At 44.0% G+C, this 12,457-nt stretch overlaps 2 protein-coding genes across 5 annotated transcripts in view; both read left to right on the plus strand.

The window, feature by feature from the left end:
* LOC117639459 (gastric triacylglycerol lipase-like) overlaps positions 1–12,457 on the plus strand; it is a 114,715-nt gene that overhangs the window by 47,010 nt on the left and 55,248 nt on the right. The gene's annotated exons all lie outside the window — the stretch shown is intronic.
* On the plus strand, positions 1,355–11,544 carry LOC117639461 (gastric triacylglycerol lipase-like). Of its 2 annotated transcripts, none has more exons than XM_034375140.1 (10): positions 1,355–1,507; positions 3,760–3,864; positions 5,379–5,662; positions 6,427–6,613; positions 7,659–7,773; positions 8,326–8,575; positions 9,244–9,393; positions 9,769–9,853; positions 9,953–10,098; positions 11,262–11,544. In XM_034375140.1, exons 2-10 carry the CDS (start codon positions 3,768–3,770, stop codon positions 11,421–11,423), a joined length of 1,476 nt encoding a protein of 491 aa, XP_034231031.1. In that variant the 5' UTR covers positions 1,355–1,507; positions 3,760–3,767; the 3' UTR covers positions 11,424–11,544. The 2 variants fall into 2 exon arrangements, with proteins under 2 accessions (XP_034231031.1, XP_034231030.1); XM_034375139.1 differs by lacking the exon at positions 1,355–1,507 and adding an exon at positions 2,179–2,239.

The raw sequence follows: 12,457 nt of genomic DNA on the forward strand, positions 1-12,457 counted from the left end.
TACGACATGCACTATTAGAAATCTACTCCGAAATTTTATGGAGAAAAACTCTATAATCACGTTCATGGAGACTCCGTTTAGTTTCCATCTTTCTTCGGGCTCAATTAAATTTTTTTCGGAGTTCGGAGGCATTATTTGGGTCCTGATTTGAGGTAAAATGCAAGTCTTAACATGTTAAAGAGGTGTTTGCCGAAGCATTCTTTAGTCTGAAATGGCCTAAGAAGGGACCATCTGCTTAGAGCCTATTTTACTTAAATCCTGAAGGTCTCGCTCAGTATTGTAAAAACTGAACTAAACAAGGAGGGGTCACTTTTCCCTCATACTTTACCAGGTAGCAAACAGATTTTCGTGATTTCCTGATAGTTAAGTATGAATTCCTGTTCAAAATTCCGAAAATTTTCGGAGAAAACCCAGTTTGCTCTTATGGAGAGCCCCATGCAGAAGTTTTGGAAAAGCTCCATGATTTTTCCATTTTTTTCTCTCGGAAATTTCTGCCAGTGAAAAGGGAAATTCCTGAAATGGAGAGTGCCAATTTCACGTCAATGTCGAAATCGGATAGGCCTATGTCATTGCACTGGAGTGTTGTTGTTCATCAACCCCTCATAGTATCAGGAGTCTCAGTGAGGGACGCGGCAAGGTCAGCTCCTCTTATTTGCACTGGTAGCCAAATAATGTGACGTCACGTTCGTTTTCACGTGAAAACGGCGGTGTTAATTTGAGCGTGACAAACGGTGAAAATTTACAGTTAAACGAATGTGACATACCGCACTGCTTTGTCACATTACTTCGGGTGTGAAACGCAATCAGCTGTCGAACTGTCACATTAAAACGAATGTGACATCCATGTACTGTCACTTGGGTACCATGTGTCACATTCGTTTTAATGTGACAGTTCGACAGCTGATTGGGTGACACACCCGAAGTAATGTGACAAGGCGGTGCGGTGTGTCACATTCGTTTGACTGTAATTTTCACCGTTTGTCACGCTCAAACTACACTTCCAATTTCCTACTGAGAAATGCCGTGCTGTCATAATACTAAGCTAATTCTCAGTACTTTACAACTCAAATCTATCATAATACAAAGAAATTTGTTTGTAATACTAAGAAACTGGTCATAAGTTACTGAGAACCCCTCACCATACGTTACTGCCTTCGCTGTGCTGTCATAATACTAAGCTTTTTGTTCGTATTACGAAGAAAAAGCTCAGTAGGATCTTGGGAGTGTAACATCGCCGTTTTCACGTGAAAACAAACGTGACGTCACATTCCTAGGCTACCAGTGTGATACTGCTTTATTTTAGAGGCAAGTTGCGCACGTCGTGGGCACCGCGATACGTGCCACAACGTGCCTCCCAAGTGTACCTTGGGTCACGCTTTACACCTCGACCAGAACAGCAGCTCAAAGGTGGTGTTCCCTCTCCTACTTAAGGCCTATGGCTTGTGGATCAGCCAGTCCGGTACTTCGCTGGGACACGTACTTAATACGCACGGAACACTTCTTTCAGGCAAGTTTATAACGTCCACCACCTCCACTGTGGCAAAAAGCTACGGAAAATTATGTAAACAGCTTGTGGTAATTCTCCGTAGCCCCCTTATCAATATTCTCCGTAGGCTCTTACAGTATTTTCCGTAGGACCGCACAGTATTCTCCGTAGGACCTTACAGTGATCTCCGTAGGACTATACCGTCTTCCAGGCCCTACGGAGAAGACTGTGCGGACTTACAGAGAATACTGTACGGCACTACGGAGAATACTGTAAGAGCCTACGGAGAATATTGATAAGAGGGCTACGGAGAATCCTGGCAAAAAAATTAACAGAATTTTCCGTAGCTTTTTGCCACAGTGTCTATAGTTAGGCCTAGGGGGTGGCAACGGCGTAGGGAGCGCGTGAAGCCATGCTCTTCTGTTCCACGAGGGGTTACGGACTTCTCCGATATTATTGAATCTTGGCCGTTGTTCGCGAAACTCCTTTAAATGGCCGTGTTGCAATTTGGTATGATAGAAGTTATATATACCACGAAAGACCGGATTGAAAGGTCTGTTTTAATACAGTTAGTACTAATTTTGAGATGCCGGTTCGTCGGGTTAGGGACCTTCAATTTTCGTAAGTTTGTTTATTTTTTGGTTGCAGGAACTTTTCTTAATAAAAGATAAATAATCATAAAATTGATCAAAATATATACATAAAGTATATATAAATATATCCGAACAGAGATATATATGTTAGCAAAAATAGGTACGAAGGTACTGTATTACAATAGTCTCGACTTCTTGACACATTTCTTGCTTTCTTTCTTCCTTCTTTTCAACTCAATTTCATCGTTTCTTCTCTTAGTTGCAAAGAACATCCTCATGGTTAAATAGAACACAATGACTTTCTTTGTGACGTCCTCCTTGTGCAGGATGCAGCCACCTGTCTGCACAGTTTGCACTCCAAAAGCAGACGAATGCACCGAATGCACTCTTCTCGCAGTTGTACAAGGCTGGCATTTTACTTTTCAGCCAAACACAAGAGTACCAATGATTTTGGATTTTTTAATGAACTTAAGACTGCACCTGTAAAATTTCTGATGAATGTAAACACAGACCTGCCTCAGGGCCCTACCGCCTTCAGTTTTCGTCATTTTACTATTATTCTCAGAATAATTTCTACCTGACAGGACACATTAACTCCAGGGTGATAATTTGGGACAATAGAAACACAATCATATCAATTTTTAACGTCTAAACCCCATAAGACGCCTGCAGCCGGTGGATCCTCCACCCTGGGAGGTAGGCAACACTCTACCAAAAATGTCCTGTCAATGCCGTTAATTTATTACCAGTTTTCACTGTAGGTCAATTCACAGCGTTTACTGTGATCTGCTCACGCGATTCACTGTGATCTTGTTCACGGTGTTCACTGTGATCTAGTTCACAGTAAACACTTTGAGTTTGACGCCGCTGAGCACCGAAGTGCTGCAAATCAGGCTCCAATTCACGGCGTTTACTGTGGCCAGATCACAGTGAACACTGTAACCGAGATCACAGTGAACGCCGTGAACTAGTTCACAGCAAACGCCGTGAATTGCATAACAGCAAACATTGGTAATAAATTAACGGCGTTTACAGGACATTTTTTGTTGAGTGAACCCCTCCCGTCCGGCGGGGGGCGCCATGTTCGCAGCCTGGCTGAGGGGAGTGATCAGTCCGCAACCTCCTTAGTCCAAGCGTTCGGTTCAACGTGACGTCACGTACTTGCAATGAGAGTGCATTTGGGTTAGCTGAGGCCTACTGGCCTGTACTAATATTTCAACTTTTGAAAAGAGAAGAAATGTTAGCACCAAGATGGCGCCACTGTGGCGGATTGAAGTGAAATTTGGATTGCCGAAGGGATTTGTTTTCGATTATAGTGTTGCCTCTGGGGGCATAAACGTAACGATTCGAGCTCCATTATAATGCCTGCACTGAAAATAGAAAGGTCAGACTTATAAGGGCCTTACTGGGCCGAAAAAGGGTCATACTTCGATGTATGACCGAAAAATGGCCATACTTTATGGTGTATTACAGGTAAAGGCTGATATATCCCCAAGCTAAACAATAGACAGTCTCGCTGATGTCTGACCTTTTTTTTTGGTCATACATTTAAGTATGAGTATGACCCTTTTTCGGTCATACATTTGTGTATGACCGTTTTTCGGTCATACATTTTGTATCACCGAAAATCGGTCAGATGTCTCATCCTTCGAATTTCAGTGTGAACTTGTTGCTCCGCAGTGCCGACAATGCTTTTCTTCAAGCTGTGGGCGTTAATGCCCCTGGCCCTGCTGATCGTGATCGGCGGGCCACCCCATGCGAACGGCGAGCCTCAACTTGGATCAGGCACGTATTTTTGAAGCTGTGACTCCGAGCGACGAATCACTAGTGTACTCATGTGTACAAAGTTGCCCGAACTCAGTGTACTCACAAGTGTTAATAGGGCGAGTTTCACAAGTTTTTGGACCGATTTGGTGTTGAGTGACGTTTAAAACGCTTAAGCCTCTCTCAGATTGTAAAAGAAAAAAAGTACTAAGCGAAACTTGAGTTTAAACTGAGATATTACTTGATACGATCGTCCGAAACGTCGAAAATGTAAAAAAAAGGTTCAACTGTATCATTCTTAACTTTTGCTAAACGATCGGGACCTTTCAGTCATGCTTGAAGAGACCCTGGCGAAACTTTCAAGTAGGCTTTAAAATAATCCCAGAAAGTTGAAACTTCGGTTAATTGTTGGGCCCGTTGTGGTGAGCTTCCAAACCAAAATTCAATCCAGATTATTGAACGACCTCAGAGAAAAGTGCAACTTAACGTAAGAAATAAATTGTTGGTCACACTCAGAAACGCTTGCAAAGAAAAGTACTTTGCAGTGCAAAGTATTCTCCGGCATTGTATTACAAACTCCCTTGCGAATTTTTTTCTTCGCATTGCAAAGAAATAGTTCGTAAGTTATGAAGAAAAAAGTTTGCAACGTTGCGAAGCTTTGGTTTGTAACGTTGCAAAGCATTTTGTTTGCAAGTTGCAGAGAAATACTTCGCAATGCAAAGAAAATAGTTTGTAAGAGAGTTTGCAATACAATGCCGGAGAATACTTTGCAACGTTTTTTGGGTGCACCGATCGATTATGGGCCATTTTTTTACGGACCGTTACAAATTCGTGAATGAGTAAATGACTCCAATTCTGATGTGGATCTTCCTTCAATCTTTCTGGAGAAAAAGCGTTTCTTGGGGTCGCTTTGAAAATTGCTGATCTACAATTGGTTCACGAAATCTATTCCAAAGCGACGTATTTTTAAGACGGCCGTAGCTCTATAAACAAAGACGATAGACGAGGGTGCAATGCTGCAAAACGTAGTCAAAGGATCATTTAAACCCATCAACGCTACATTGGCCACTTGTTCAAAATTTATACTTTAAATATGCGTTTTTCTAAAGACTGACCCTTAATTGATTTTGTACTTAAGCGTTTTTCAGAGCGTTGGGGAGAAATCTTCCTGCGTCTTTCATTGAAACGAAAAAATCTTGGATTTGTTTGGGGGTCATCCTTATGATGTAGAGAAGAAATTTTACTGATGTGGTTTTCAAAGTCAACTTTGGCCTGAGAATTCTTTAAAATAAGCATTTAAAAATAGGGAACTTTTGAGAGCTTGAAGGTGGTTACCCGAAGAATCTAAACCCTTATTTGCACGCCTTTATCTACGAACTTGTCGAAAAAACTTCATATTTTCGTCTCATGTCTTCGGGTTGAGGAAAACCAAAAATTGAAGTTTGGTTTGATTTGAACAACCTTTGTCGAAAACACTGCTTTTTTCACATATAGACAGCGTCATCCATACTGTAACAGAACCCTGTTGCGCGTAGCCGTCAGCCCGTTGGCGAGCATCGTCAACCCCGTCAGGGGAATCTTGGACCCGGTCGTGGGCGTCCTGAGCCCCGTGGTGGAGGTGGTTACTGGATTGGCTCCCATCCCTGGCGCCCTGCTCGGTGCCGTGGCGCCCCACACGGATGTGCTCAACCCGCTGCTTCAGTCCGCACTGCTGCAGAACAACATCACGCAGTTCTCCTCGGACATCGTGACAAGCCTCACGGCCGTGGTGGGCCTGGTGGCCAACGCCCTGCTGCCTGTGCCTCCATACCTCAGGCCGGTAAGCACGACGGAAGCGAGAAGACAGCAAGCACTGCTAATCGAAGTATAGACCAAGTCCACGCTATGTTAGGTGGACCACGATGGTCCACGCAAGGAAATATGGACCAAGCACCTGGAAGTGTGATTGGCCCATGAGGAGTTCAACGTTGTCCACACTTCCAAGTGTGGACCACAGCTTGGTCCGCGTTTCCTAACGTGGACCGTTGGATAAGCAGTGAGGAGGTTTAGTTTACAAACTCAAGAGGTTCAACTTACTTCACGTTATTTCATCATTGTATTTCACAATATTTCGACGTTATTTCAAGGGAAACATTCACCAAAATTCAATTTGTTTCCCTCCTCATTGTTGTTATGAAGCAAAATCCTTTGTAATATGAATTTCTTCATAGTACGAAGCTACTCTTCAACGTTTCATTTTCACCGTAGTTACGAAGCAGATGCTTTGGAGACTTAGGCTATTTGAGAGTTGATGTTAATGGTTGGTTCAGCATCTTGCGACGTGAATCCCCTCTCGGGGCAAAATATAAACACAACTTCATAAGGTACTGAAGCAAAAGTCCATTCTATTTATCTAATGAGGAAACTTGAGGCAGCTTCCTTGTCCAACCAAGCTTTGCCAGTCCCTTCTCAAGTTTACGACCGTTTAATAAGTGAGGGACGGCTCCAGCACACTGGCTTTCCAACAGTAGTGGATCACTATGATAAGAGACAAAAATAGACCTTGAGGCACAGACAAAGTAACATTTTACCTTCTGGTTCCAGGACCAGGAAGCGCCGAAATTCGGCTTCGTCGGAGAGGCCTACAACGTGACGACTTCCGACGGCTACATCCTTGGAGTGTTCCGAGTTCGTAGCGGAACGTGCCGCTCGTATCGTTCTGTGGTTATTATCCCGCCAGGTGTCCTGTCCAATGCGGCTTCCTTCATCTTTTTGAAGGAAAATAGCCTCGGTTAGTTGTGAGGACACTGTAAATCGAACACTGTAATAGACTATTCTAGTCGTCGTTGACTGAAGAACAAGAAGAATCACAAAACCGGAAATAGAGTAGATGGGGAGTCGGTAAGTGAGTCTGGTTTAAGGGAGTAATATTGACAAATATATATCTTTCCTTTGCCAAAAAGTATTTGACACAAGCTAAATTGATTTTAAAGGAGTGTCGAATCGAAAGACTTCTTAAATGATGTACTAGGACGGGTGAGTGAGATTAAGTTGCCGGCGCCATTTCCGGTTTTGTGATTCTTCGTGTTCTTTAGTCGACGACGACTAGAATAGTATATTGGAGTGTCAAGAAGTGCAACTAGCAAGCTCTGACCTGAAGTCCTAATGTACTTGCCGATGCTAAGCGCTTCGGTCCGCTGGCAAGGTAAGGAGTAACCTTCTAACGGGGCCCGCTTGCCAATTTTTGACATTCAAAACGGCTCGCTGAATGGCCATGGCGTGAGCTGTATACGATGTACACAGTTTATAAGTCACCCATGATGTGTGCATAATTAATACTTCGTTAACTGGTCTGCGTCATAGAGCGCTCCGACAAAGCGTGAAGACATATTCGATCTCTTCATTCAAAATGAAAGAGTTATTGGATTTCAGAGTGCTAAAATGTCGAAAAAGACATTAGAAGTTCAATTACCCCTGTATTTTTCATTTTAATCCACACTGGAAACTTAAGTGTGTACCGAGTGTGTACTAAGTACACACTTAATTTTTCAGTGCATGACACATGATATATGTAGACATTTTTTGTTTGTCTTTTTGAGACGGATCTAAATCTGTAAGGAAATGTGTGTTTAGTCAAGTCTGAAAATTTACTCCTGGCGCTGTCCTGCGAAAGTCCGCAGAGCCGAGAGCCGGCGGAGCGGTCGAACATCGAACCCTTGAGGGTTCGATTCTACTTAAGCCCGCTTTTCGAATCGGACGAGAATTGGGACCGCCTTTCATGGTACGGTTCGACCTTGGTCTCACATGTGACTTTTTAATTGGGATTCTTCTTGCAGTGTACCGTCTTGCGCGAGAATGCAACGATGTTTGGCTATTGACGTTCCGTGGTTATATATTTGGACGTGGACACACTCGTCTCAGCGACACAAGCTCTGAATTCTGGGATTATTAGTAAGTCTGATTCTGCGATGGTTTACGTTGTTTTCACAAAGTTTTGCCTAATCAGTTTCGAGCAAATCTTTTCACACCAATTCTTAGTTTACATTTTTATATGTTTCACACACTTTTCATATGAACCAATGAACATAGGCCAGCAAAATGAGTACCTCACTTTTGTTTTGTTCAGGGTGATAACTTAAACCGTTCTATTTTTTCACGAAGCACTTAAATGGCTGTTCTAAGATTTCCTTAATGGCACACCTGAAAGTGACTCTGTAGATGGTCACCCATCCAAATGACTTCTATGTACTTCATAAAAGTTTCTCAAGATTAAAAGTTTCTCAAGATTGAAATCAAAATGGAGTTTTTTAATAGTGTGTTCAAAGGAATTGGGTGTGCGATTTTTGTTTGACCGTACTTAAGCGTACGAACCAACGTGACGCTTGTAATTGATACAGACATGAGATTATTCATGTTCTCACCACTGCGACGTCACATTAGCCGCAGAACAGAGAAATATCACTTGAGGATGTTAACCTCAGAAATTTGCTTCACGCTGTGCAGTCAATACCACTGGGGCGTCTATGACCTGCCGGCCCAGATAGAGTTCGTCTACCGGAAGACTAACAGCACCAGGATGCGCTACTTCGGCGTGGACCAGTCCGGCACCGCCCTGCTCTTCATGAACCACGTGCACGGACAGCGATACCAGAGGTTCCTGGCCGCCACATATCTTTTCGCCCCCATTGGCTACCTTGGACGTCTCAAGTCCGTGGTCTTCGCTACACTCGCCGTTCTCCGTGACGGCCTGACGGTATTGATTCGAAGCGACTTTTCGAACTTTTCATGCCTCGGTATCGCAAGACCCCTATCAAGCCCCTTTCAGTCGTCTCCGAGTGAAAAGCAAAAGTATTCAAAGCGTCTCGAACCAGTAAAACCCGACCTAACTGCCGTTACTGTGAACTGCCCAAAGCTGAACCCTGATTGGTCACAAGCGGAGGTATGGAAGAAGTTCACAGCAGTGGCCGCTAGGCGGCGCGAGTCGACCCAGCCAAAGGTCTCGGTTCTTGCGACCGTTAAAACTGCCCATTCCACCTCGAAAGTCCGCCCGCACCAGCCCCCGCGCAGGCCCCGGCCCCGTGGAGGGGCTAGCACTAGCCCGGTCGCAAGAATCGGGACCATTTGCTGGTCGACTCGAAAACCTTTGTTTTAGTGCTCACAAAGGAACGCAGCTTCTTATAACATGTTATATGTTTAGCATATATAAGCTTACAAAGAAAATACTGCGTAATTTAGGAACTATTTCTTTGCACAACAAAGTGAATTAGGTGGGACTATGCATGCTTCAAATACTTCGTAAGGTTTGAAGCTTGTGCTTTTTGTGCTTTTCATCGGCGACGACTAAGGGTCTAGGCTAAAGAGACTTCAGCCAGTCGGTGAATGGTTATGGTTTCTAAGGTTTCGTCTTGGATTTATAATCAGGCCGCCGGAGCACTGGTGCTGCACAACGAAGTTGCCTTCATGAACCCGACGATACACTCGGTGCTGTACAACTTGTGCGGCCGAATCAGCCCTATCACGTGTTACTACATATTCCAGATCCTTGCAGGAAACAGCAGAGAGATCAATTACGTGAGTTGACGAAAACAAGGGGAAGGAGGGGTCAGCTTACTGAGAGCGCTCTTAAAAGTGCAGGCTGAGCTTAGTTCACACTAAAAGTGCGTGCTTTGTTGAGTACACCCATTAAATTTATTTGTACAATTTTGTACGTGGTCTCGCACAAATTTAAACAGGCGAACCATCAGCTACAAGTTTCTACGCAGAATCGCACAAATTCTTGCGAAGATGCATGCAAATTTGTACGAAAAGCACGTGGGCCTATGCGCAAAGTTGTGTGAGACCTACGAACATTGTACGAAAGGAATTAAGAGTGACTAAACTGTAGAAACAAAACAAAAATTAACTTTTCTTCTTTTCCTTTAATTAAAAGGATTTTTTTCTCTTCAGCCACTGTTCCCTTATATGTTTGCGAACTTACTGGACAGTATATCGGTAACTACGATCAATTATTATCTTCAACAGGTTGGCAAGAGTAAGTATTGCAATTACCTTGAGGGAACTAGTATCCTTACTCAGGATCAGCAATAATCTTACCACACTCGCGGCTCACTGTTCCATTGCTCTTGTGCAGTTAATTACATGGCGTATTTCGACTACGGCCCGGCTGAAAACCTGAGGCGATACAACCGAACCACCCCTGAAAACGTCAACATAGCTGCAACCACAGTGCCATGCAACTTCTACGCCCTCGGCAGCGACTCTGTAACCGTCCCAGAGGTAAGAGCGCCACGTGAAACAAGATTCTTGCAAGAATAAACGATCGTAGTATTGTTGACTTCGGCAAATCAGCCTCCAAACTTTCACTGTAGAAAAAATCCACGGTACAGGCACAGTCTGGTAGACAATTTGCCTGGTTCCACCGTACCTCAGCCAGTACGGCTTTTGGGGTACGGAGTACGGTTTTTCATAACATGGGCTCTTATGGGAAGCACGGTTTTTGGGTACAGTGGTTCTGAACACCGTACCTCAGTACGGTCCAGCCGTACCTTTTTCCTTGAAATGTACGGCTTATTAAACAGCGTTTGAGAAATAAGCAATTTTGAGAGATTTTGAAACCCCGAAACATTGGTTGTTTAGGTTGCCTTGCATGTCGCTAGGCGCGCGCAACAGCAGTTTTGCTTCTGGCGAGGTCCCGACCAACCTTGAATTGATCACTGAAGATGTGTTCCCTTTCCTTAAGGGGAGGTTCTGGTGAAAATCTTGCCATTTTCCAAATGGATCCCACTGTCATAATTTGTTCGGAATATAAAATCTTTCTATGAGGACACTAAAATTAGATTTTTGAAAGCACATCCCAGGCTCTGAACCCAGTCGAAGAGTCTTTTTGAGCCTATTTTGGCTGTATCTTAAAAAATCTCCTTGCGCATACTATTTAGTCGTAAAAGGTTGACCTTTACATTTTCACTTCTTCGTTTCATTTTTAAAAGATGCCGGCATGCACAACTCAAAATGTCCATTACAGTATTAATTGATAGCTTTTTAAGCTGAAAAGTCCCTAAAATTTGACTATTTTGTACATTTTTGACCGATTTTAGTGAAATGCTTGGCTAGAAAGCTTACGAATAAAAATGTAATTTACATTTTGAGCTGTGCATGCCGGCATCTTTTAAAAATATATCGAAGAAGTGAAAAATGTCAAGGCCAACCTTTTACGACAAAATAGTATGCGCAAGGAGATTTTTTAAGATACAGCCAAAACAGGCTCAGAAAGACTCTTCGACTGGGTTCAGGCCATAAAATGTGCCTCCCCAATGAAAAATTTTAATAATTACTTGGTAAGACATCAAATTTTTAACTAATTTTCATAGTGGGACTCATTTAAGAGAAAATAGCATTTTCACCAGAACCTCCCCTTAATCCGGATTCCTCGTCTTTTGCAGGACGTCCTCGCCACGTATCGCGCCCTGGCCCCGTCTGCCCGGGCGTCCTTCCAGGTGCTGGACAAGTACAGTGGCGTGAGCGGTTTGTTCGCGGTCGACACGGAGGGCATTTATGGCCCAGCGATCCGCCGGCTGAACGCCGACCTGGCGAGCGGCGCGTGAACGCCTCAACGACGACTTCTTTTCTCTTCAAGAAATCCTGCTAGTTAATCGTACGGCGCTGCGCTGTTAATATGCTATGGGGCACTAGACACGATTCGAATAAATTGAAATACCCTCCACAGCAGTGATGGACATCACTTTCACCTGTCCCCCATTTCCTTACATCCACTTGACAGAAATCAGTTACACTGCCTTCATCATGTCTTGGGGGAAAACAACTTCGAAAAGTTATGTATCCCGTTTTTTCAATCTCAAAGTATTTGTGGGTTATTTTAATGTTGTTTCACGTTCTTCAAGGGACAACATACACCAAAAACCTTGTCTGTTGATTTTGCCCTCAAACACAATCCCTGAGCCCTGCATTCCTCTGAATTCCCTGTATTCCACACATTGCACTACACGTAAGCGCAATACCGTAATACACTCGTGGACAAAATTAAAGGAACGTTTTTTTGAGCTGGCCGTAAATACCTTAGTTTTTGTCCGATCTTAACGAAACTTCGTGACGGGCAGCTTTGAAGGGTCCTCTTGACGCATGGGAAGTTGCATTTGCGAGGATTGATGTTTAGGGGTGGTTTCACCCCCGTTAAGGGGGTGGTGCCGAAAAACGCAATTTTTGAAGGGTCTACAGGGGTCGCGGTGGGTTCGAAAAATCTAAAAACCACTCAGGGTGCTTCGTCTTGACGCCCTCTACAAAACGCAACCCCCGCCAGCCCTCTCCGACGAACCCACCCCCTACAACCCCCACCTCCCTCTAAAATCCAGAGTTTTTTACCTACAGCTCTAAAATTGCGCACACGTCCATCTCTGGACTCCTCTGATGCAGGGAAAGTCCACCCCAGTTCAAAGAGTCCCATAGCCACCCCTTGGAGGGGCGCAACAGATTGTTTGTTTTCAACCCCTTCTGACATGAAGCACTACCGATCATCGGACGGCGATGAAATTCACCATAATCCGTCCTTGGGTGGACAGGATCAATGCCGAAAAGACCCCGTTTCGAAAGCTACCCCCTGGCGTGAACAGGGGTGGTTCAA

This window comes from Thrips palmi, unplaced genomic scaffold (assembly GCF_012932325.1).
Source record: "Thrips palmi isolate BJ-2018 unplaced genomic scaffold, TpBJ-2018v1 HiC_scaffold_11, whole genome shotgun sequence".
Taxonomy (NCBI): domain Eukaryota; kingdom Metazoa; phylum Arthropoda; class Insecta; order Thysanoptera; family Thripidae; genus Thrips; species Thrips palmi.

Coding starts and splice junctions, on each gene's coding strand:
- LOC117639461 (XM_034375139.1), top strand. Junction 6,614..7,658: donor TTTGAAGGAAAATAGCCTCG/GTTAGTTGTGAG, acceptor TTCTTCTTGCAG/TGTACCGTCTTGCGCGAGAA. Junction 10,099..11,261: donor ACTCTGTAACCGTCCCAGAG/GTAAGAGCGCCA, acceptor CGTCTTTTGCAG/GACGTCCTCGCCACGTATCG.